Source organism: Solea solea, chromosome 16, assembly GCF_958295425.1.
Source record: "Solea solea chromosome 16, fSolSol10.1, whole genome shotgun sequence".
Taxonomy (NCBI): Eukaryota; Metazoa; Chordata; class Actinopteri; order Pleuronectiformes; family Soleidae; genus Solea; species Solea solea.
Window position 1 is genome coordinate 25,413,572 of NC_081149.1, and position 25,867 is coordinate 25,439,438.

Below are 25,867 nucleotides of genomic sequence, written 5' to 3' on the forward strand. Positions count from 1 at the left end.
TAACCAGTAGTGATTTCAGCTTTCTCTGCTAAACCTAATAATGTTGAGAAACTATGACGTGGTTCTGGACTGAGTTACATTTAAAACCAGGTTTCAGAGAGCGGGTTCAACAAACTCTGAGTTTAACTCTGAGTTTAAACCTTAGCTCTAAGCTCTGAACAGCATCAGCATCAGTTCATTCATCTCGGAGCTGTTGTACTACGATTCACCGTGGCAACGGGTAAACAAAGAGCAACAGCCTCCAGATTTCAACCACATCTAATGACAATCCTTGCAAATAGACACTGACACGCACACACACACACACACACACACACTAAGAGAAATTAAATTGATATAGGTGTTGTAAGCCCAGACACCCTCTCTTAATGTGATTGTTAATGATTGCCAGTGCTTAATTTGCCGGAACACAAAGTACATATGACAGCTCAGGGATGACGAGACGTGCTGAAAACAACATGAAAATGCCCACTTGCCACACTGTGGGACTTACAGGCCTCAATTTCAAATAAAATCCATGGTATAAATGTTATGACGATAATTTACAATTATTTTAGACTATACTCCGCACCGCACAGCACAGGCAAATGCCCACATCACCACACGTGGGACTTACAGTCTACAGTCAGCAATTCATTTCTCAACAGGTCTAATGTGTAAAAAAAAAAAAGGGCTTTTAATAAATCACACATATCTTCCATTATTATTTTTCAAAGATTGGCACGGCGGCCTATTAATAGACAGTATGCTCACCATATTTAGTTTGTCCAAAACACCCCACATCACGAGCATGTCCGGATTCTCCTGCTCCTCTTTGTTTCAGGTTGTACTGTGTGTGTCTGTGGCAGTTCTGTGTGTGTCTCTGTCCTTTGGCCACCCACGACTTCACGTACGGCACCGGATTGAATTTAGCCAGGGGGGGGTCCAATAAGATTTAGGAAGAGTAAAGTTGATGTGGCGGATGTGAGCAAAGAGGCACGGTTGGGAGTGCAAATCAAGTCTATTTGAGAAAATCCGCCCTCACATTCAGCACTTGCAATGGGAATGCTGTTGACTGCAACAAGTCACTCCATCAGCTCATCGGTGGTGTCTCTTCCATCGGAGTCTCTGTACTTTCCGTAGGCCACGTTGGCTGCACCGACACAGTGACTCAACCTCAGTCTCTCCATACAGCGCACATGCGTCCTCGGGCCAGTACCGTGCGTAAAGCACCTTCAACTCCTCAATGAACTTGTTATATCCAGTTTTATCTGGTATATATGTGTATTATTATTTCATTTTAAACATTTTTATATATGCTTTTTTTATTTATTTTTTTATGAGAGGTACCGAAGCTGCCCAAATAAGTACCAGAATAAAGGGAGGCTAAAATTAAGAGGTGCCGGATCTTGTTCCGACAGGATCCGGCTCAAATGAACCCCTGATGATTGCTAAAGAAACTGTACCTGAATGTCAGCCTACACTGTGTGCACAATTATTAGGCAAGTGAGTATTTTGGCCATATCAACATTTTTATGCATATTTTCCAACTTCAAGCTGTATAAACTTGAGTGCTTATTGGATTTAAGCATACCAGGTGATGTGTATTTGTGTAATGAGGGAGGGTGTGGCCTAAGGAGATCAACGCTCTATATCAAGGTGTGCATAATTATTAGGCAGCTTCTCTTCCTCAGACAAAATGGGCCAAAAAAGAGATTTAACAGACTCTGAAATGTCAAAAATTGTAAAAAGTCTTTCAGAGGGATGCAGCACTCTTGAAATTGCTAAGATGTTGGGGCGTGGCCACAGAACCATCAAACGTTTTGTTTCAAACAGGGTCGCAAGAAACATATTGAGGAAGAAAAACATAATTCAGAACTGAGAGAGCCCAGAAGTACAAGGTGTTCAGTGCTTAGAGACATGGTCAAGGTAAGGAAGACTGAAACCAGACCACTGAACTGGGCCAAGAAATACCTGAACTTTAACGTGATGTTATTAACCTGTTACTAATGTTGTTTATTGTTTTGTCGAGTATGTTCTTTCTATTTTATATCATTTCAATTGTTCAACGTTATTTACCCATTCTCTCACACTCTCTCTCTCTCTGACTCAGAGTTAAGATGAACTGGCTTTGAGATTCCCTCATTTTAGGATTAACTAACTCAGTGTTCACTAAACCTGCTTTCTGACCCTGGACCAGGTCTTTGTACTGGAGTCAGAGACTGAGGACATGTCAAAGTGAGGACATAGTGAGGACATGTTAAAGTGGACATAGTGAGGACATGTTGTCAAAGTGAGGACATAGTGAGGACATGTTGCTCGCACCCAGGACACGGCTCAAGACCATGGGGGACAGAGCTTTCGGAGCTGCTGCTCCCCGTCTGTGGAGTTCCCTTCCTGACCACCTCAGGGCTCCACAGACGGAGGATGCTTTTAAAAAAGAACTCAAAACCTACTTTTTTAGAAAAGCACATAGCTCATTTTTTATTATCTTGTTTTTACTCTGTAGCACTTTGAGATTTGTTGTTCGAATGTAAAGTGCAATACAAATAAAATCTATTATTATTATTATTGTTATTATTATTATTATTATTATTATTATTATTATTATTAATAATAATAATAAAATGAGGACATGTTCTCAAAGTGAGGACATGTTAAAGTGAGGACATGTTGAAAGTAAACTTCACTCAACAGTTGAACTGTAATATAACTGTAGTTTAATTTTAATTTAACTAAATTTGAACTAACTTTTATCTTCAGTGTAAAAATAATTAGTTTTTGTCTTTGGGACAGTAAGTCTCCGTGTTGGACGTGGACAGACCTGGGACTCTGGTTCATCAGGAAGATTATTATTATCTGCTGCCTGGAGGCTTCTTCAAACACCTCCTCCACCTGAGGACTAAAATTTCACCTGACCTGCTCGACAGGTCAGGTGACGTCCCAAGGACTGGACAGGACACCTGACCTGTCGAGCAGCTATACATTTGCAGCTATAAGAGGACACCCAGGTTCCTGCTGCTCTTCACTATCCACTCGGCGTTCACTACCCAGCAACCATGAACTCCTTCTCCACCCGCAGCAGCTCAATGAGGACCTCCACCATGACGGATCCCTCCATGTCCACCTCGTCTCGCCGCCTCAGCGGCATGAGCTCCGGCAGTGTCTATGGAGGAGCCGGAGGACTTGGAGTCCGCATCTCGAAGTCCGCCTCCACCTTCTACTCTCCCACTGCCGGCTCCTCTGTGCTGGCCGGAGCCGACAACGACAAGTCCACCATGCAGAACCTCAACAACCGGCTGTCCTCCTACCTGGAGCAGGTCCGCAAGCTGGAGGCGGCAAACGCCGACCTGGAGCTGAAGATCCGTCGCTTTCTGGAGGACAAGGCCAAGCCGGAGGTTCATGACCTGAGCGGCTTCAACGTCCGCATCAGAGAACTGCAGGGACAGGTGAGAGACATCTGGAGACACTTTGTCTTCTACATGATTGAGTTGACGCAACTTTGTCTCATATTTATGAAACAAAAAAGTGACTCATCGTTTTCATCATCCATTCATAAAAAAACATCAAATCATCCTCAACCTCAAAATGTTTCCGATAAATCTCAAATGTTTCTGATTAAATCTCAAATGTTTCCGATAAACCTACGACATGTTGCGTTTACACATTTGTTTGTTTCTATTGACATATTTACATGCGAGTGAAGATCAAAGATTGGACTAACTGGTCTGTTGAGGAAGTGGGCGGGGCTTAGGTCAGGTGCTGAGTGTGTGTTTCATGTTTATTTGTTGATGAGCCCCTTGGTGGTAGAAGCCTGAACAGTGAAGCTTTAATCCCTCACTTTCTTCTTCTTCTGCTCAGATCTGCGCGGCCGCTTGTGGAAACGCCGACCGGGTTCTCGCCATCGATAACTCTCAGCTCGCCATCGATGACTTCAAAATCAAGTGAGGGAGGAGGCGGAGCCAAAGATGACATCACTGCACGTGTCTGTGTGACTAACGTTGACCATGTTTGCAGGTACGAGAACGAGCTCGCCATGCGTCACTCGGTGGACGCCGACATCGCTGGACTGAAGAAGGTCCTGGACCAGCTGACGCTGAGTTGCGGGGACCTGGAGATGGAGGTGGACGGTCTGAAGGACGAGCTGCTGATTATGAAGAGGAACCACAACGAGGTGAGAGCGGGGAGAGCGAGGCAGACGCACATGTGACGCACAAACACACAAATTAATCTACCTGTGTCCTCCTGCAGGACCTGCTGGCTCTGAGGGCTCAGATGGGCGGTCAGGTGAACGTGGAGGTGGACGCTGCTCCTCAGGAGGATCTGAGCACGCTCATGGCCTCCATCAGAGAACACTACGAGAACGTCACTGCCAAGAACCGTGCTGATCTGGAGGCGTGGTTCCACGCCAAGGTGAGACCAGACTCACTGCTGCCCCCTACTGACACACACACACACAGTATTGATCATGTGATCACTGATCAATAACAGCATTGATCATGTGATCCACAGACATCAGAGCTCAACAAAGATGTGGCTGTGAGGACCGAGAACCTGCACACGACCAAGTCTGAGGTGACAGAACTACGCCGGAGTCTCCAGGCTCTGCAGATCAAACTCCAGAGTGAGATCAGCAAGGTGAGGAAACTTCATCCTCTCATCTCAGCAACACACACGTGTGTTTATATATACACTAACCCTGTATGTGTGTGTGTGTGTGTGTGATTCTCTCCCAACAAAAAGAAAAATGTTTTGGAGGGAACGTTGGCAGAGACCAAGCTCCGCTACACTAACATGCTAGCAGGTTACCAGAGGCAGGTGGAGGTCCTGGAGGAGCAGCTGGCTCAGCTGAGGTCAGACCTGAAGAACCAGGGGATCCTGTACAGCGACCTGCTGGACATCAAGACCCGTCTGGAGCTGGAGATCGCAGAGTACCGGAGGCTGCTGGACGGAGAGTTGCAGAGGTGACTTTACAACCACACACACACACACACACACACACACACACAGGAGCTGCTGGTCCTCTGCTGCCTCGTGTGGTCACTTTGTGTCACTGGGGTCAATCTGAAAGTTGGATTTCAAACAAATTTGAACTTAGTGATGGAGGCAGCCGTGTGTGTGTGTGTGTGTGTGTGTGTGTGTGTGTGTGTGTGTTTATACAAACTATAAACAAAACAAAAACCATGAGAGCGAGTTTATGATATTAATATAAAAATATATTAATATAATTGTTGTTGTTTCTGCAGTTCTACTACCGTCACCAGGAAGACCGTGACCATCGTGCAAGAAGTCGACGCCTTAGGAAACGTTTTGTCCACCAGCCGCAATTAGAGCAAACAAGTAAACAAGAAACATTAAATAAAGCAACTGTAAACAACCTCTGTGTGTGTGTGTGTGTGTGTGTGTGTCCACTCTGACGCTCACATGCTTTTACTAAAACAAATCTGAAATATTTCTATTCATAGGTTCAGTCAAAAAGAAATGAACTGAAAAACAAGTCGAGTAAACAAAACACAGATAAACAAAGATAAACTCAACTCAAACTTTATTTCTAGAGCACATTTAAAACAACCGGGGTTGATCAAAGTGCTGTACAGATTAAAAGCAATGATAGAAAATGGCTCATACAAAGCCGCAGTTACAGTAAATGAAATAAATAAATAACAAAATACATAAACACAGTGCAAGATATGCCTTTAATGAGGATTTAAAAACCTCAATGGATCTCGGTCACCTTTGGTTTTTAGCCTCATTTTGGGGGTGGTCAGTAACAGCTGATAAACAGATCTCAGTGTTCTGGCAGGGGCGTGAATACGGACGAGCTCAGTTAAATGTTGGGGGGCTAAGCCATTAAGAGCTTTAAAAACAAGCAATAACATGTTCAAATCTATTCTGAAAGCAGGAGAGAAGGCACATGGTCTAAGGTCAGAGATTTTTTCAATAACAAATGTGGGGAAATTCTCACAAAGGGTGAGTGAGGGTGTCACTGGAGAGTTACCACAAGGGCTAACAATATTAAAAACAACGTGGGGCTTGTGACGATTACAAGAAACAAGATTGGAAAAATATTCCATCTTAACAACACTCTGGTTAGCAGACACGGAGCTTATCTCTTATCCACCGTCGTGTCGAGTCATTAAGCCACGGCTCTGATTCTGAAAGGTGCAACAGAATCAAGGATATCGGTGCACGTAGAATTAAAGTTCTTTAAAAGTTCTTCAGCGTTAGGAGCAAATAAACAAAGATAAACAGAGATAAACAAAGATAAACAGAGATAAAACAAAGATAAACAGAGATAAACAGAGATAAACAAAGAAACAGGAGAGAAAGTTGGAAAATGAACGACAGTAATAACAGATGTGTGTTGGTCAACAGTGACCTCATGTGGCAGATGTCAAAGTTGTGTGAATGAGTGTGTGTGTGTGTGTGTGAGAGAGTGAGGGTGAGTGAGTGACTGTGTGTGTGCGTGAGTGAGTGTGTGAATGCAGGAGTGAGTGAATGAATGCAGGAGTGAGTGAATGAATGCAGGAGTGAGTGAATGAATGCAAGCGTGAGTGAATAAATGCAGGAGTGAATGAATGAATGCAAGCGTGAGTGAATAAATGCAGGAGTGAATGAATGCAGGAGTGAGTGAGTGAATAAATGCAGGAGTGAGTGAATGCAGGAGTCAGTGAGTGAATAAATGCAGGAGTGAGTGAATGAATGCAGGAGTGAGTGAATGAATGCAAGCGTGAGTGAATAAATGCAGGAGTGAATGAATGCAGGAGTGAGTGAGTGAATAAATGCAGGAGTGAGTGAGTGAATGCAGGAGTCAGTGAGTGAATAAATGCAGGAGTGAGTGAATGAATGCAGGAGTGAGTGAATGAATGCAAGCGTGAGTGAATAAATGCAGGAGTGAGTGAAGGAATGCAGGAGTCAGTGAGTGAATAAATGCAGGAGTGAGTGAATGAATAAATGCAGGAGTGAGAGAATAAATGCAGGAGTGAGTGAATGAATGCAGGAGTGAGTGAGTGAATAAATGCAGGAGTGATTGAGTGAGTGAATACAGGAGTGAGTGAGAGGGTGAATAAATGCAGGAGTGAGTGAGTGAATGCAGGAGTGAGTGTGTGTTTTCTTCAATGAATGAATGAATATGAAACCATGAGGGCTCAGAGAATCAGGGCGAAGAAACTGGTTTGTTGAGTGAACGTTTCATCATCAGCTTCAGTGAATGAATGAGGGCGGGGTCACCTCACTGATGACAGACAGGTCACTGTGAACAGGCGTGACAACGTTTTGAATGAGAGGAGGCGGAGTCACAGTGACACTGATGAAGGTAAACAATATTAAAGGGAAGGTCAAAGGTTAAAGGGTTCATGTGATGAGATCAGATGTTGATGTGGACACCGGAGACACGTGTGGAGACACATGATTGTCCTCGGTTGTTCTGACTGAAGTGTCCTGCTCTCAGTTGTCTCACTCCTTGTCCGTGAAGTTGCTGCGATGAAGACAAATGTGTAGCTTCTCAACATCAGTCCACGCTGGAGCCAAATACTTCTGACAAATTAGTTGTTCACAATTGTAATTGTTGATAATTATTGATGATGTTTATCACCGTCTTACAGAGTGACTCATCTCACTTTCTACCCATCTCTGCTGTAACCATGCCACATTAGCATAGTGGTTAGTTTGAAACTAACCAGTTCTGCTAGTTACTCACAGTTCTGCTACTGTTCTACAACAGTTCTACTACAGTTCTACTGCAGTTACTCACAGTTCTACAACAGTTCTACTACAGTTCTGCTACAGTTCTACAACAGTTCTACTGCAGTTACTCACAGTTCTGCAACAGTTCTACTACAGTTCTACAACAGTTCTACTACAGTTCTGCTACAGTTACTCACAGTTCTACTACAGTTACTCACAGTTGTGCTACAGTTACTCACAGTTCTGCAACAGTTCTACTGCAGTTACTCACAGTTCTGCAACAGTTCTACTACAGTTCTACTACAGTTCTACAACAGTTCTACTACAGTTCTGCTACAGTTACTCACAGTTCTACTACAGTTACTCACAGTTGTGCTACAGTTACTCACAGTTCTGCTACAGTTACTCACAGTTCTGCTACAGTTACTCACAGTTCTACTACAGTTACTCACAGTTCTGCTACAGTTACTCACAGTTCTACTACAGTTACTCACAGTTCTGCTACAGTTACTCACAGTTCTGCTACAGTTACTCACAGTTCTGCTACAGTTACTCACAGTTCTACTACAGTTACTCACAGTTGTGCTACAGTTACTCACAGTTCTGCTACAGTTACTCACAGTTCTGCTACAGTTACTCACAGTTCTGCTACAGTTCTACTACAGTTACTCACAGTTCTACGACAGTTACTCACAGTTCTGCTACAGTTACTCACAGTTCTGCTAGTTACTCACAGTTCTGCTCCAGTTCTACTACAGTTACTCACAGTTCTACTACAGTTCTGCTACAGTTCTGCTACAGTTATTCACATTTCTGCTACAGTTCCACTACAGTTCTGCTAGAGTTTAGCTACAGTTCTGCCGATTGTCTCAATAATCGTTGACTAGTCATTTATTCATTCAGCTTCAGCGAGTTCTTCCAAACTAAAAACACATCAGCTGCTTGTAACAAATGAGACAACATCGTCTTTGAGATGTGTAGACGATCATCGCTTTCATTTCCTTTGTTTCCTTCACCACGTGTTTTTACCTTTGAGTTTAATGTAGATGGGTCACACTGTGGTGCAGTGCCTAACATTGTTGCCTCACAGCAAAAAGGATGGACGTCTTTCTGGGTTTGCACGTTCTCCCCACGTGTGCCTGGGTTTTCTCCAGGTTCTGTAGGTGTGAATGTTTGGTCACCTGTCCATGAAGCGGTAGAAGATGAATGAGTGAATGAATGAGAGTGTGGTTTTGTTAAAGAATGATTGTGTGACATTGATTCAGATTCACTGTAACCTTTCACTCATTGGCCCCGCCCACCCCAAACCTGTCGCAACAGCGTTTCTTACGAAACTCGTCTCTAATCCAAAGGTCGTGAGGAGCCGACAGCTCATTACTGTCATTATAGATGTACAAGTTACATTTTTTCCTTGACCGTCCCCGGCCACACCCACAGCTGCTACATTCCTGAGTCCCCACCTCACCTGCTCTGATTGACAGCTCTTTGACTGCAGCTGCTTTAAATAGGACGCAGCGTCCTGCGTTTCCTCACTCTCGTCTCCAGCCTCAGCAGCAGCAGCAGCAGCAGCAGCAACAGCAGCATCATGTCCAGCAGCATGTCTTACAGCAGGTCAGTGAGGTCATCCGTGGGAAGCTCCGGCAGCTCCATGGTCGGGCTCGGCGGCGGCAGGCTGATGTCCGGCAGCGTGTACGGTGGATCTGGAGGCCAAGGCGTCCGCATCTCCTCTGCTGGGGGGGGCAGCAGCTACTCCTCCATGAGCTACGGCGCGTCCGGCATGGACAGCAACACCATCGGTAACGAGAAGTTCGCCATGCAGAACCTGAACGACCGTCTGGCCACGTACCTGAACAAGGTTCACATGCTGGAGAAGGCCAACGCCGAGCTGGAGCTGAAGATCCGACAGTTTGTGGAGAGCAAGGTCGGTCCGTCCACCAGAGACTACAGCGCCTTCTTCAGCACCATCGCTGACATCACAGCCAAGGTGGGTCACATGATCAATTCTTTATTCCAAGAAGGTGGAGCCAATGACTGAAACAAGTGAACGATTATTAGAAAAGTGTCCTGACAATAATCAAGTAATTACAGTGACAGAACATTAATATTTAATTCACTGGTGACACTAGAATACAAGATACACAACAACATTAAGTAACTGTTAACTACTCATTAACTAATATATTCAGGTAAATATTAAAGATGATTGATTTTAAAATGTTTCTTTGTGTGAATCAGTTTCTTTTTAGAATAAGTAAACCCGTGTTTACATACATGTGTTCACACAGATTCAGGGTGCCATCAGAGTGAACGGCGCCGTCCACCTCAGCATCGACAACGCGCGGCTGGCAGCCGACGACTTCAGGACCAAGTGAGTGCAGCCATGTTTTTTTCTTTTCCTTTGACCAAAATGATTTGATTTAATTGTAAATTTGCTTGAAACTTTTCGCACAGTAGAATCTCAAAGTCACATGTTCAGATGCAACTCTGTTGACGTGACATCATCGTCCTACCTCAGGTACGAGAACGAGCTGGCCATGCGTCAGTCAGTGGAAGCCGACATCGCCGGACTGAAGAGAGTTCTGGAAGAGATGAACCTGGCCAAGGCTGACCTGAGTCTGCAGATCGAAGGCCTGAAGGAGGAGCTGCTCTACCTCAAGAAGAACCACGAGGAGGTCAGTAATCAATCACAAATATTCACGAGTCATCAATATTCACAAGTCATCAATACTCACAAGTCACCAAAACTCACAAGTCATCAATACTCACGAGGCATCAATACTAAAGAGTCATCAATATTCACGAGTCATCAACACTTCCGAGTCATCAATATGAAAGAGTCATCAACACTTACGAGTCATCAAAACTCATGGGTCATCAATACTCATGAGTCATCAATACTCACGAATCATCAATACTTACGAGTCATCAATATTAAAGAGTCATCAATATTCACGAGTCATCAACACTTCCGAGTCATCAAAACTCATGAGTCATCAATACTCACGAATCATCAATACTTACGAGTCATCAATACTCATAAGTCACCAAAATTCATGAGTCATCAATATTCACGACTCATCAATATTCACGAGTCATCAATTCATGAGTTATCAATATTAAAGAGTCATCAATATTCACGAGTCATCAACACTTCCGAGTCATCAAAACTCATGAGTCATCAATACTCACGAATCATCAATACTTACGAGTCATCAATACTCATAAGTCACCAAAATTCATGAGTCATCAATATTCACGAGTCATCAATTCATGAGTTATCAATATTCACGTCACCAAAAGTCACGAGTCATCAATATTTTCATTCAATGAGCAGTGATGTTTGTTGGTGATAGAGTGACATAGACTCTCTCTCTCTCTCTCTCTGTGTGTACAGGAGCTGCTGGCCATGCGGGCTCAGATGAGCGGTCAGGTGAACGTGGAGGTGGACGCGGCTCCAGCTCAGGACCTGACAAAGGTCATGGCAGAGATCAGAGAACACTACGAGGCCATTTCGGCCAAGAACCAACGGGAGCTGGAGGCGTGGTTTCAGACCAAGGTGACACAGCTACGCTAACACTAATGCTAATGCTGACATTAGCACTTCCGCTATCACAAACACTAATGCTGACATTAGCACTAACGCTAACACAAACATTAACACTAACAGTAACGCTAACAAAAATGCTAATGCTGTAATAAAGTTGACTGACCTGTGTGTGTGTGTGCAGACGGAGACTCTGACTAAGGAGGTCACCAATCAGACGGTTTCGCTGCAGACGTCACGCTCAGAGGTCACAGAGGTCAAACGGACGTTGCAGTCACTGCAGATCGAGCTGCAGTCCATGTTAGGCATGGTGAGCGCCCCCTGCTGCTGAGAACCAGCAACAGCCACAGAGACTTAACTGTCACACATTAATAAAATCTATGTCACATGACCACGTCTTTATCTCACTGTTAGACAGACAGACGTCTGGTCTGTAAACCACTCACTCTCCCACACCAAACCCCAGAGAGAAAACCTGTGGTCCCAACAGCTAAAATTACTGATTTTCTCTATGAGGTTTGGTGTTGGAAACTTCAATCCTTGTGGATTTGATCATATCTACAGTTGTACAAAGTATGAGACCGTGTTTGAAGTTGATCTGGTTTCCTCTGCAGAAAGCGTCACTGGAAGCTTCTCTGGCTGAGACACAGAACCGCTATGCCATGCAGCTCTCTGGATACCAGATGCAGGTGAAGCCCAGTTTGATCTAAGCTAGATTTGAAAGGCGTGGCTTCAGTGTGATGAAGACTGACCCGCTCTTCTTCCTCGTGCAGGTGTCGTCTCTGGAGGAGCAGCTGGTGCAGCTGAGGGCTGACCTGGAGAGACAGGGACAAGAGTACAAGATGCTGCTGGACATCAAGACCAGACTGGAGCTGGAGATCGCCGAGTACAGGAGGCTGCTGGACGGAGAGAGGTGAGCTCATCACCTGACGTCATGACGAGCAGTCATCAGCTCATGTCCTTCAGTCGGGAATAAAGTTAGGATAGTTTTATTTTTATGTTTAAACTATGGATGCCCCGATCCAATATAGATGTCGGTCCGATATCGGCCAAAAAACGAGTATCGGATGAGATCGGACTGCCTCTAAAATCTCTGATATAAGTGCTCCGATACAACATTCCGCTCCAGCTCTTCTATCCAGCAGAGCCCGTTGCACAACAACAGTGTGTGTGTGCTACTGCTAATTCAGAGGTTAAACATTTTCTTTAACCCTGAAATCAGAGGCTATGAAGCCGCACAGCAAGCGCATGCTAGCCTTTAGCAACACGCTAGCTCATCCTGAGGCGATCTGCTAAAACAACATTATTTCATAAACCAGCGCCACCTGTTGACTTTCAAAAGCCTCCGTTTGTTAATTATACCCCAAAAACCAGCCATGCCAAGAGCTTTGTGTGTTTTAAATGTGTTTTGAAGCTCCACACACGGAGCTAAGTACGTCTGTGGGGCCGGTCCCCGGGCTCCGGGTTTACCTGCAGGACGAGTAAACCTGCAGAGTGGGTTAGGCTAATCTAAAATAGTGAAAACAAGGGGGGTGTTCTCTGAAAACACCTGTGAAACACAGCTGCTCTGAAAACACCCCCATTAGCACTTGGTACTTGGTTCCTCCTGATGAAATGAACCATAGACTGTATGAAATTAACATGGCAAAAAATCCAATATTCTTATGTTGAAGGTTAAAATTGATGTAACCATTGGTTAATAATAAATGGTCAGTTTGTCTCATACCTACTGTTGCTGACTATTGTTCTCTGTTTAAGTAATATCACTTGATCAAGACTGTTCTAACATTCCACACTACAAGATAAGTCATTAAAGTATGTATGATTCGTGCAGATATCGTATCGGATCAATATTGGTAACAGCTAATACTCAAGGCTGCAATATCAGTATCGTATCGGAAGTGAAAAAGTTGTATCGGGACATCCCTAGTTTAAAGTTTTAAGGAATAAATTCAGGAGCTAAAGTCAATTTAAATATAAATATTCAGACTCAGTAAAGTAATTAAATAACTAAATTAGATATTAATTATTCTAAAAGGGGGGTGGTATGAGATACTGAGTGAGCTGTGAGTGCCACCTGCTGACAGAGACACAGGCTCACTCTGAGGAAAAACAGAATGGCTGCCGAAAATGGACTAAAAGACTTTCTACTACGTCAGTTTAAGTCTGTGATCTCTACGTCACATGACCACGTCTTTATCTCACTGTTTGTAAACCACTCACTCTCCCACACCAAACCCCAGAGAGAAAACCAGTGATTTTAGCTGCGCGGACACAGAAGCTGCTGGTCCTCTGCTACCTCATGTGGTCACTTTGTGTCACTAAGTTAAGTCTAAATGGAATATTTTAAAAGCTGAAGTGACAAAATAAGACATTTGAACTTAGTGATAGAGGCAGCAGTGGATCAACAACTCCTGTGTGTGTGATGTTAAATCACTGATTTTCTCTATGAGGTTTGGTGTGGGAGAGTATGTGTGTGTGTGGGAGAGTGAGTGCTGAGTCAGCACTGACTGTAACTCATAGAACTTCCAATTGTTAATTATTAAAATATATTTTATAAATATTAAAATATTTAGTACTTTTAGTAATAAAGTAACTCAGTGTGTTAATGACAATATAATATTATATATATATTTTTAATGACTGAATGATGTGAATGAGTTTATGAATGAGTGAACATGTCAGTCTGACTCAGCTGTTTTCTGATTGGTCCACAGCATCAGCACCTCCTCCACGACCAAGACCACCACCAAGCGGGTGGTGGTGGTGGAAGAGGTGGTCGATGGGACGGTGGTGTCCTCAAAGACGTCCACGTCCTCTTCCTACCTGAACCGGTGAGCTCAGGACCAAAGGCAGACTCCGCCTCCATCATGTGTTCACAGCAGCATGTGACCAATAAAAAGAGCGAGTCCATGAAAACACACAAGCGCCTCTGTTCTTCTGTTCCACGGCATGCTGTAAGGCTCCGCCCACGCGCCAATCTGACCACAAGATACAAAATAAAGTGAGGATTTTACAAAATAGAGTGAGGATTTTACAAAATAGAGTGAGGATTTTACAAAATAGAGTGAGGATTTTACAAAATAAAGTCAAGATTTTACACAATAAAGTCAGGATTTTACAAAATTGAGTCAGGTTTTTAGAAAATTAAGTCAGGATTTGAAGATTTAAGTGAGAATTTGAAAAATAAAGAATCAAGTTGGGATTGTTAAGATTGAAGTCAGGATGTTAAAAATAAAAAATAAAAGTATTTATTTAACCACTGAGGACATGATTCTCAGGATAGCAGAGTCTACATTCCTTCAGTGAGTCTCACAAGGACCATTGTCCTTCAGAGAGAAACCTAACCCTGCTGCCACAGGAGTGACAATGACGCCCCCTGCTGGTCCTGTGAGTTCATGGATTCCTGACACATGAGTAGTTTGGCAGTGGTGGAGGCTCTGCAGGCTGTGTCAGGCTCTGAAGATCCTTGTCCTGCCTCTGGGCTTCGTTCTTCACCTGCAAAGATCACAAATCTGAGCTTGTCAGCACTTTTTTCAATGAAAACAAACACATTCATTGTTTCTGTGGAAGTGATTTAAAAAAACTATGCAGAGTCCATGGTCTAAACCTTAAACCAGGACTCTGATCAACACACCAGACCAGGACCATGTTATTACAACTGTGAGTGAGTGATTAAACATCAACATCAATTAACATCAACTGCAAATAGTGAAAAATTAGTCCTGTAAAAATCAAAGCTATAAAAGCTCTGATCAGAGTTCCCATGAGTCCTTGAATGAATTTAAAAATATATATATGTTCAAGGACCTTGAAAGTTTTTCAAAAAAGTCGCTAAATAGACTTGGGTCATTGAAATTGAGGGTCGTTGAGTTTTGTGCATAAAGAAGTGAAGTTGATATTTAGGTAAATGTCTCCCTTGTTTGTTTACGACGCCACCTACTGTTCACGCCCTGCACTGTTTGATGTACGTAGACGAGGCTGATGCAGGACAGACGTGGGGACATCACAAGAGCGAGGACGACGAACGAAGACGAGCTCTTACATGTTGTCCTCCCGTCTTCAGTCAGCACATTCAGTCCTTGAGTTTCAAGGACTTGGTCCTGGAAAAGTCCTTGATGGTGTGAGAATCCTGTCAGAAAAAATATTTTAATATTACAAATATTTCTTAAAATCTATGGTTCATATTTTACAGCAATTACAAAAGTGAAAATTAAAAACACATTTATTTACCGAGAACGTCCACTAGGGGGCCACAGCTCACACTTTGCTGCTCTACATATTTTATAATTTTATTATTATTAACGACAACAATAACAATGGCTATTCAGTCCAAGATGGCGGCCTTCCTGTAGGACTTACGGCAAAGTCCTCATTGACTTTTTGGACCGTCCTGACATGATTAACATGTGTACCAACTTTTGTTCATGTACGTGAAGCACGACAAAAAGTCACCTGATCAAAGCTGTTTTTTATTTTATCATGAAATTTTCCATGCTTTTTCACCGAACGACTTTCACGTGTAAATTACCATCAGGACTGATGCGGTCGCAAAAAACCTTGGGTTTGGGGTTTAAAATGCTATTCATTTAAGAAAAATAATAAGAATTCCTTCTAGGCACCTTGTGCTCGAACCCTAATAATAATGATAATAATGATAATAATAAGTGCTGTACAGTGAAACATATTCTGAAGCATCATACAAATGTTGACTAAAATAAATCCTGGATCTGGTTTAAAACCTAATCCTTTTCCTCCTCAAGCCAAACAAACTGCACCCAACAAATAGAACGCTCACAAACTGGAGCTTCTGGGCTGAGCTAACGTCGTTAGCCCTGCAGGAGAGAACCTGCACCGTCAGGCTCACATGGACGTCCTCCTGAGAGACGTTGCAGAGACTGGTACCACAGTTAAAGGTGCAGTGTGTAAAATTAATCTCTCTCTTCCAGGTGTAGCATCTGTTAGCAGCGTAGCTAACTGTTCAAAGGTCTTATTTTGTCACTTCAGTGTTTGAAATCCAACGTTGAGAATGACTTCAGTGACACAAAGTGACCACACGAGGCAGCAGAGGACCAGCAGCTCCTGTGTCCCGCAGCTAAAATCACTGATTTTCTCTATGGACTTGTGTGGTGTGAGAGTGAGTGGTTTACAAAGTGACCACATGAGGGAGCTCTTGTGAAAACCACATATTTCCTGCTGTTGACTACTGAAGGAAAATGTGTGAGAACAATAACATGAACATGCCGTTTGTGCCTCAGGTCGGCTCCAAAATGGTGGAACGAGCTCCCCATCGACATCCGGACAGCAGAAAGCCTCCACATCTTCTGCCGCTGACTAAAAACGCGTCTCTTTCAGGAGTCTACCTCGACTGAAGACAACGTCAAAAAAACAAAAACAACTTACACTTATGACTAGCACTTTATAGTTTGGCTTATTTGAGAAACTTACTAAAAATCTAGCTCTTGTTTGTACCCAAATGTTGAAATGCACTTATTGTAAGTGGCTTTGGATAAAAGTGTCTGCTAAATGCCATGTAATGTAAAATGTCGTTTGGTGACCTTTCAGCAGCCTCAGCATTTGATGGATTAAAAGCCTCAACCTCGCCCCCACCTCAGGCTTCCTGTCAACCTAAAAACTGTTCTGATTAACTTGTGTAATCATAGAACACTTGATGCAATAATGTAATGTGACAGTTTGCCTGCAGCTCATTTTTGTGGCATCAGAGGAAAAGAAATGAGAAAGAGGCCGAAACTTTACTTTACTTTCAACTATTTGTAACAGATGTTTTTTCTAGTCAATGTCCATCAGGGGGCGACTCCTGTAACACCAGAATGACAGCCATTTTCTAAATTATAGTCTAGTTAGAGTCAAACAGACCAGAGAGGGGGCGGGGCTTAACTATGATTGACGTTTTAAGCGTGCATTTACATCAAACACAAGGCAGGACAAAGATGGAGGGCAGTTAGCTTAGCTTTAGCACCATAAGAGTAAGTAGCTTAGGTTTAGCACCATAAGAGTAGTTGGCTTAGCTTTAGCTGCACACAGGAGAGTAGTTAGCTTAGCTTTAGCTACATACAGGAGATTAGTTAGCTCAGCTTTAGCTGCATACAAGAGAATAGCTAGCTTAGCTTTGTGCCTGACCTCACGGATTGTACATGCTGACTGAGCAAGCTCCAGTGTCCAGTCCAGTTGGTGGCACTCTCTTGTTTAGGTGGTAAAACTGTCCCACCCCGAACCTGCAGTCTGCCAAGCTCGGTCTCCTCTCTGTTCCCCAGACCTGCAGGCAAAGCTTTGGCAACAGGGTCGCTGCTCCAACCCTCTGGAACTCACGCCCTCTGGCTGTTCGCCAGGCATCAACTTTCTCTCAAATCGCATCAAATCTGGAGTCATTTAAATCTCTGTTGAAGCGACACTTGTTCCAGCTAGCTTTTGCCACCTGATAGTGTGTTTTCTTCTCATTCTCCATTGTTCTACGTTGTTCGTGAAAGACGCTTTATAAATTTAAGTCATCATTATTATTATTATTGTTATGATTATTAGGTGGTAAACACGGGGACAGATTCAAACCCTGACCTTCAGGTGAATGTTCGTCCCATATTTCTGTGATTGTGAACTTCTGGAGCCGCTCTTCTTCTGCATTCATCACACTTCACTTCTCAGTGAATGAATGAATGAATGAATGAATGAATGAGCTCAGGGCTCAACTACGACAACCAGTGGTGAACAGCAGCGCTGCAGTTTCCTGCTGTGACCTGAGGGTAAAAGTTGTTGTTGATTGACAGGAGGTTTATGAGGCTTAAGCTTCATTCAGAGCTGGAGGTGTGGTCACGGATGAGAAACACAAACACCATCCATCAACGTGCCTTTGAGCAGGGCACTGAACTCACTGAACTTAGTGCTCAGACACATGTCCTTCTGTCCTCATCACTCCACAAACTGGACCAACAACTCACGCTCACACTCGTCCGTGTCCACACCACGGGACAAAACCTCAGTCAACACAATCTGATAGAGACAGAGGACACACAGGGAGACAGAGACTCTCACACACACACTAAAATGATTACATTTATCAGTTTAAGACAAAAAAAAATACTAATTACATAACAGTCCAATAAATTTGACCTGCAGTTGCTGTAGTTCACCAACAGAGGCTGAAGCTGATGAGAGCAGCGGTGATCGTCTTGTCTGGTCTTGTGTGTGTCACAGCTAAGATGAATGATGGAGAGAAATGGATCTAACGTGATTCTCCTGAGAAGCTGCAGCTGGAATGTTCCCGCAGGTGTTCTCTTATTAATGCACGCTGGCGTGCAGCGACACGAGACGCTACATCAACCGCGCTCTGAGGCTTTTTCATGTGACAACACATCAACACTCATTCCTTCACATTCACTCTTTCAGTCCGTTCTCTCTAAAAACACTCACACACTCATCAGTCTGGGTAAATTGATCAGGTTCTGTTTTACCCATGACAGCAGCGTTGTACAGACCAGGTCAGACTTGGACTCTTGGGTGCTGATGGGTTCTTATCTCACACCCAATGTTCAAGCAGATTGGTCAATTACATTTTAAGTGACAACACACTTCCTGTTTCAGATAATCTACTTCCTGTGTTCAGGACGGGCCCCTGGTCTCAAGTTTCAAGGAGATCGGTCAATGTATGACAAAGTTACAGGGCACTTCCTGTTTGGGAAGACCATCTTCCTGTGTGCAGGTTATGGATTGCAGACAAGTTCAGGTTGTCTTTATCTTTGGCGTGACTTTGCTGTATCTTTATCTTTGGTGTCTTTTGTGTGACTTCAGTGTTCTTTGTCTTGGGCGTGTCTTTAGCTTGTCTTTGTTGTGACTTTAGTGTGTCTTTGGCATGCCTTTGATGTGACTTCAGCGCGCTGTTGATGTGACTTTGGCGTAACTTCGGTGTGCCTTTGATGTGACTGCGGCGTAACTTCAGCCTGCCTTTGATGTGACTTTGGCTTGCTCTTGATGTGCCTTTGGCGTAACTTCAGCGCGCCGTTGATGTGACTTTGGCGTGAGTTAGATGTGACTTTGGCGTAACTTCGGCGTGCCTTTGATGTGACTTTGGCGTAACTTCAGCGTGCCCTTTGATGTGACTTTGGCTTGCTCTTGATGTGACTTTGGTGTGCCTTTGACGTAACTTCGGCGTGCCTTTGATGTGACTTTGGCGTAACTTCAGTGCGCCGTTGATGTGACTTTGGCGTAACTTCGGCGTGCCTTTGATGTGACTTCGACGTAACTTCATGATGGAGTTTGTGGGTTTGTGTGAGAGAAAGTGTGGGTTTGTCATCAGAAAATTCATGCGACATATGTTGAGAGGAAATGTCATTGTGTGGACAAAGCCAAAGACACGCCGAAATCACGCCAAAGTCACATTTGATGTGACTTTGGTGTAACTTTGGCGTAACTTCAGCACGCCTTTCATGTGACTTTGGCGTGTCCTTGATGTGACTTTGGTGTAACTTCAGCGTGCCATTGATGTGACTTTGGTGTAACTTCGGCGTGCCATTGATGTGACTTTGGCGTGATTTCGGCATGTCTTTGGCTTTGTCCACACAATGACATTTCCTCTCAACATGTCGCATGAATTTTCTGATGACAAACCCACACTTTCTCACACCCAAACCCACACTTTCTCCCTAACACACACACACTTTCTCTCACACAAACCCACACTCACTCTCTCAGTTGCACTGTGGGAAATTGCCCCAAGCTGAGACAGAAAGTGTGTTAGTTATGTAATAGCTCACAGCAGAAAATTTACCCTCAGTCAAACTCATTAAATATTATAAATATTAAATATATAAAATAAATATTGGTCATGTTCAGTTATTGATTTCATGTTCACAAACAAATATTCATGTAAAGATGTAAATACATGTTCACATGAATATTTATATAGCTTCATGTTTTCATGTGGGTGTGGTGCACAGACTCCGCCCCTAAACTACAGTGGCCCCGCTCCTGAGCTGCAGCTGTATAAAGGGTGATAGAGCCGCTCGTCTCCTCACTTCTCTTCCTCACGCTCTACAGGAGAAGACAGACCAGCAGACTCTGCCTCCTCCATCATCGTCATCATCACAAACATGTATAAGCGCAGCAGCGGCATGAGCTCGTTCAGCGTGGCAGGAGGAGCAGTAGGCGGTGGGGTCCGGGTCTCCAGGGCCAGCAGGAGCTTCTCTGGTGCTGGTGGTTACTCTGGAGGTTCTAGCTCTGGTCTGGGCTTTGGTGGCGGTTTCAGCAGCGGTGGTGGTTCTGGTTTTGGCGGTGGTTCTGGTTTTGGCGGTGGTTCTGGTTTCGGCGGTGGTTCTGGTTTCGGCGGTGGTTCTGGTTTCGGCGGTGGAGCAGCGATGGACGACAACATCATCGGCAACGAGAAGTTCGCCATGCAGAACCTGAACGACCGCCTGGCCACGTACCTGGCCAAGGTGGCGGCGCTGGAGAAGGCCAACGCCGAGCTGGAGCTGAAGATCCGACAGTTTGTGGAGAACAAGGTCGGTCCGTCCACCAGAGACTACAGCGCCTACTTCAGCACCATTGCTGAACTGCAGGGGAAGGTGAGCACAAACACAGATCCTCTTTGTTCTTCTTTATTTTCACAGTATGAGTTTCAAAATCTCAGAATTCAAAACGGTCTTCAGGGTTAAAGGAAAACTCTTCAGGGTTAAGGGAAAATTCTTCAGGGTTAAGGGTAAAACTTTTCAGGGTTAAGGGGAAACTCTTCAGGGTTAAGGGTAAAATTCTTCAGGGTTAAGGGTAAACTTTTCAGGGGTAAGGGAAAACTCTTCAGAGTTAAGGGGAAAACTCTTCAGAGTTAAGGGAAAAACTTTTCAGGGGTAAGTTAAAACTCTTCATAGTTAAGGGGAAAACTCTTCAGGGGTAAGGGGAAAAGTCTTCAGGATTAAGGGAAAACTACTGTTGATGAAATAACTCATAATAATAATAAAATATACATTTTGAGAAGCAGCAGAACAAATAAAAACATATTTTGATTTTAAATCAGTGAAAATGTATTTCATAAACGTGAATAAACCATGCCCACCAATCAAAGTTTCACTGAGTCAGCTGCTGATTGATTTTCTGCTGAGTCATGTTTGTTTATGTGTATTTGCACGTGTGTGTGGTCAGATTCTGGACGCCATCATGGTCAGAGGAACCGTCATCCTGAGCATCGATAACGCCAAACTGGCTCAAGACGATTTTAGACTCAAGTGAGAAAATATTTATTTATTCTCTCTGTTGTCAGTGTGTGTGTGTGTGTGTGTGTGTTTTACCTGTTGAGTCTTCAGATGAGTCTGAGCAGCAGCAGCTTCAGCAGCAGCTCCCTCTGGTGTACAATGCTGGATCAGCAGTTGAACTTGATTTAAAAACAAACAGTGGTTAACTGGCCTGAATGCTGAGTCAGCTTTTTATTATTGGTTCCACTAACTTCTCCCACAATTCTTGTGCGACGCGCTCACCTGACTTTGTACACAAGTTATCATGGCAACCAGGGTAGGGTTCAAGTTTTATTTTGTTGTTTTTTTCCACAGGTACGAGAACGAACTGTCCATGCGTCAGTCGGTGGAAGCCGACATCGCCGGACTGAAGATGCTGCTCGGAGAACTGGGCGTGGCCAAGACCGACCTGAGCATGCAGATAGAGAGCCTGAAGGAGGAGCTTGAGACCATGAAGAAGAACCACGAGGAGGTAACATGGCCCCACCCCTACTTATCACATGATGCTCACATGTTTTTGTTTTGTTTTTAAATTGCAAAATACACATTAGCAATCTCTCAGCATCAAATCAAACCGTGACATTAATGCTACGCTTTATGCTAACATGCTAAATTTTATCATACACAGGAATTTTGGAGCCATTTTTGCTAGCTGTTAGCATTTCAGAGTTTTAACATAAAAGTAGCATTTTGCTGTTTTTATCTGCTAATGATGCAAATGACAACATTTTAATACTATGCTACATTTAGCATGTTAGCATTTACCATTAACTCAACAGATGCTAACTATCATTAACATTCCAGCTCAGAAATAAGCATTAGCTTCAACGTAAAGATCAGCAGCAACTGCTAACAGTGCTAACTACAGCATGTAGCATTGCTAGTTTAGTATGCTCTGCTAGCGCTAAACAATAGCTAATGAATTATTTGACGTGATAATTTGTAGACCAAGACTAGACTAGACCTAGACTAGAACCAAGACTAGAAAAAAGACTAAACCAGACCAGACCAAGACTAATCCCTAGACTAGAACCAAGACTAGATTAGACCAAGAGTAGACCAGACTAGACCTAGATCAGACTAGACCAAGACCAGACCAGACCAAGATTAGACTAAACCAAACTAGATTAGACCAAGACAAGACTAGACCAGACCAGACCAGACTAGATCAAGACTAATCCCTAGACTAGATCCACCTAGACTAGACCTAGATCAGACTAGACTAGCCTGAACCAAGACTAGATCAAAACTAGACTAGACTAAGAGTATACTAGACCAGACGACCCATGGCCCTGAGCTCTTCTGAGTTTGGGACCTCTGGTTTTAGAATCACTTACAGCGTCAGTGATGTCTTCTCGTCGTTACCTCCTCATGTGACCTTCTTGGATCTTCTTGTGCAGGACCTGCTGTCCATGAGGACTCAGATGAGCGGTCAGGTGAACGTGGAGGTGGACGCCGCTCCTCAGGAGGACCTCACCAAGGTCATGGAGGAAATCAGAGAGCACTATGAAGCTATCGCTGCCAAGAGCCGCAGAGAACTGGAGGCGTGGTTCCAGGCCAAGGTGAGCTGGAGAAACACTGGGTTTTTAACAAACCTGAACCCTTTCCCTCATTGGTTGTTTCTGTTGTTGCTCCTCCCTCCAGTCAGAGGCTCTCACTCAGGAGATGGTGACCACAGAAATGACGCTGCAGTCGTCATCGTCGGAGGTGAAGGACGTAAAGAGTCAGCTGAACGCTCTGGAGATCGAACTCCAGACGCAGCTCAGCATGGTGAGAAGAAAGAGAAATAATCAGCAGATTCATCCATGAGAAAAATTATCTACAGGCACAATTTACAACTTTATCCTCAGGAGATTTACAACGCTGAGTCACTCTCCCACACCAAACCTCAGAGAAAACCAGTGATTTTGGGGACACGGGAGCTGCTGGTCCTCTGCTGCCTCGTGTGGTCACTTTGTGTCACTGACGTACAACTGAACGTTAGATTTCAAACACTGAAGTAACAAAACAATACATTTGAACTTAGTGATGGAGGCAGCAGTGGATCAACAACTCCTGTGTGTGTGACATTAAAATCACTGATTTTCTCTATGGGCTTTGGTGTGGGAGAGTGAGTGTGTGTGTGTGTGTGTGTGTGTGTGGCTTACACAAGAAAAAACTGAACAAAAGACAAGACATAAGACATAAAATCTACGTCACATGTTCACGTCTTCATCTCACTGTTAGACTTTATAACAGGAAACTGAAGTGTGTAAACCACTCGCTCTCCCATAGACACACACACACACACACACACACACATGCTCACTCTCCCACACCAAAGTCCATAGACAATATTGATGACGTCACACTGATCATTGACAGAGCTTTGAAAATAACTGTGCGACACAAAACAACCTGTTTGTGTTATGGGTCATTACTTACATGAGTCCAGTTTGTCCTCTGTCTCACCGTCTCTTCTGTCCTGCAGAAAGCGTCTCTTGAAGCACAGCTGAGTGAAATCCAGAACCGCTACGCCATGCAGCTCAACTCCTTCCAGATGCAGGTGAGTGGTTCAGGTGTCAGCGCTGGTGTGTCCAGGCTCGGCTGAGACCTCAGTACTGACCCAGATTTGACCTGTGCAGGTGAGCGGTATGGAGGAGCAGCTGGTGCAGCTGAGGGCCGACCTGGAGAGACAGTCCCAGGAGTACCAGATGCTACTGGACATCAAGACCAGACTGGAGATGGAGATCGCAGAGTACAGGAGGCTGCTGGACGGAGAGGGCAGCGGGTACAACCAGTCCAACACGGCCCACACTTAGATCAGAACCAAATCCTGACCCAACACATAGACCAGAACCAAATCCAAACCCGACACTTTGACCAGAACCAAATCCAGACCTAACACTTAGACCAGAACCAAATCCAGACCCGACATTTAGACCAGAACACAATCAAGACTTCAGATAGAACTCTAGTAATCCAGCTAACTATAACTTCAGGTTTACCTCTAATTATCCAGCTAACTTTAACCACAGGTTTAACTCCAGTTATCCAGCTAACTTTAACTTCAGGTTTAACTCTAGTTATCCAGCTAAGTTTAACTTCAGGTTTAACTCTAGTTATCCAGCTAAGTTTAACTTCAGGTTTAACTCTAGTTAGCTTCAGGTTTACCTCTAGTAATCCAGCTAACTTTAACTTCAGGTTTAACTCTAGTTGCCAGCTAACTTCAGGTTTGACTGTTTATCCAGCTGACTTCCTCTAACCAGTCTTGAGCAGGTTGAGTTTGAGATAACAGATCAAATACTGTCTGATCAGATCACAGTAAAGCAGAGTTATGATGCGCCAGGATGCCAAGATTAACTGATCCAGACTCTGGTTTTACAAAAAGAATTGACGATGTCACGTTTAATCAACAACTCCACCTCTTTCATGTGAACATACGCGTAAACCTGACTCAGTAAAGCCAGGGTTGAAGGAACCAGTTTAGCTGATGCTAGGTTTAGTCAAACCAGACCAATGATCATGGTTTAAATGAACGGTTAGCGTAGGACAAGCTTAAACCAAGTTTTGTTTCTGACCCTCAGATCTTCGTCCTCCACCACCATCAAAATCGTCACGTAGGACATCATGGAGACCGTCGGAGGATAATCACGTCTGTTTAACCGGAGGTGGAGTCACACTCAACCTATCGCCTGTCTCCTTGCTGATTCGGGGAGCTCCTCCCCCTGATTAAGAAAGACATTTACAATCATCTGATGTCTGATGTTTCAAGAAATAAATCTCAACTGAACTCAACATATGGTGTCAGAGTTTAACATTCAATAAAGTTAGTTAGACATGTCTGACCTTTAACTTCAGGTTAAACTCTGGTTTTCCAGCTAACTTTAACTTCAGGTGTAACTCTCGTTATCCGGCTAACGTCAGGTGTATATTAAGTGTTGTGTGTGAGCATGTGTCAAAGTCACTGATATTTATATTTTTCCTGATAATGTCATAAATTGAGTTTTTATACCCCGCCCACCATTTGTAGTCTTGTGTGGTCTTGTGAAAGCCTCCTGACAACGACTTTCACAAGCAGACTTTAAAACGTCATCGTATCATGTTATGATCAAAAGTCACAAACTAACACAGAAAATAATTTCTTAATAAAAGTCCTTCCAGAAAAAAAAAAAAGCTTTTTTCTTCTACTCCTGTTTCTTTTTTAGGTTTATTTTCTTTTTTTGTAGGAATTACATCATCAATAGAAGATTTGTACACAGTGAGCGATCAGGGAATGATTGTGTGTTAGAAAAAGTTCACGAACGTCCTGTCAGTGATTATCAGTCACAGACATCACTGCGGCGAGTCCTGATTGGTCCAAATGCGTCAATAATGGACGCGTGGAGTGGGAACAGAGGGTCACTATGTCGGCGACAGAGTGGTCAGTGCGATGACAGAGCGGTCA

At 43.8% G+C, this 25,867-nt stretch overlaps 3 protein-coding genes and 2 long non-coding RNA genes across 6 annotated transcripts; 3 read left to right on the plus strand and 2 right to left on the minus strand.

Annotated features, from left to right (window-relative positions):
- The first annotated feature begins 2,993 nt into the window (after positions 1 to 2,993).
- LOC131475762 (keratin, type I cytoskeletal 13-like) lies at positions 2,994 to 5,356 on the plus strand. Its single transcript, XM_058654076.1, has 7 exons — positions 2,994 to 3,428; positions 3,841 to 3,923; positions 3,997 to 4,153; positions 4,231 to 4,392; positions 4,492 to 4,617; positions 4,723 to 4,943; positions 5,226 to 5,356. The coding sequence occupies exons 1-7, from the start codon at positions 3,039 to 3,041 to the stop codon at positions 5,308 to 5,310; spliced, it is 1,224 nt and encodes a 407-aa protein (XP_058510059.1). The 5' UTR covers positions 2,994 to 3,038; the 3' UTR covers positions 5,311 to 5,356.
- A 151-nt stretch (positions 5,357 to 5,507) lies between these two features.
- Positions 5,508 to 9,820, minus strand: LOC131475801 (uncharacterized). Its single transcript, XR_009242532.1, has 2 exons — positions 8,695 to 9,820; positions 5,508 to 7,456 (listed from the first exon to the last, which is right to left on the minus strand). It is a non-coding gene; the product is annotated as an uncharacterized LOC131475801 (long non-coding RNA).
- On the plus strand, positions 9,236 to 14,135 carry LOC131475781 (keratin, type I cytoskeletal 13-like). The gene is made up of 8 exons (XM_058654108.1): positions 9,236 to 9,649; positions 9,951 to 10,033; positions 10,181 to 10,337; positions 11,060 to 11,221; positions 11,394 to 11,519; positions 11,824 to 11,898; positions 11,983 to 12,122; positions 13,927 to 14,135. The coding sequence occupies exons 1-8, from the start codon at positions 9,251 to 9,253 to the stop codon at positions 14,045 to 14,047; spliced, it is 1,263 nt and encodes a 420-aa protein (XP_058510091.1). The 5' UTR covers positions 9,236 to 9,250; the 3' UTR covers positions 14,048 to 14,135.
- LOC131475800 (uncharacterized) lies at positions 10,175 to 21,763 on the minus strand. Of its 2 annotated transcripts, XR_009242531.1 has the most exons (3): positions 21,499 to 21,763; positions 15,153 to 15,341; positions 10,175 to 14,707 (listed from the first exon to the last, which is right to left on the minus strand). It is a non-coding gene; the product is annotated as an uncharacterized LOC131475800 (long non-coding RNA). The 2 variants fall into 2 exon arrangements; XR_009242530.1 differs by having other exon boundaries at positions 10,175 to 15,341.
- Positions 20,230 to 25,218, plus strand: LOC131475760 (keratin, type I cytoskeletal 13-like). Its single transcript, XM_058654075.1, has 8 exons — positions 20,230 to 20,781; positions 21,353 to 21,435; positions 21,757 to 21,913; positions 22,842 to 23,003; positions 23,086 to 23,211; positions 23,912 to 23,986; positions 24,066 to 24,211; positions 25,008 to 25,218. The coding sequence occupies exons 1-8, from the start codon at positions 20,311 to 20,313 to the stop codon at positions 25,042 to 25,044; spliced, it is 1,257 nt and encodes a 418-aa protein (XP_058510058.1). The 5' UTR covers positions 20,230 to 20,310; the 3' UTR covers positions 25,045 to 25,218.
- The last annotated feature ends 649 nt before the right edge of the window (positions 25,219 to 25,867 follow it).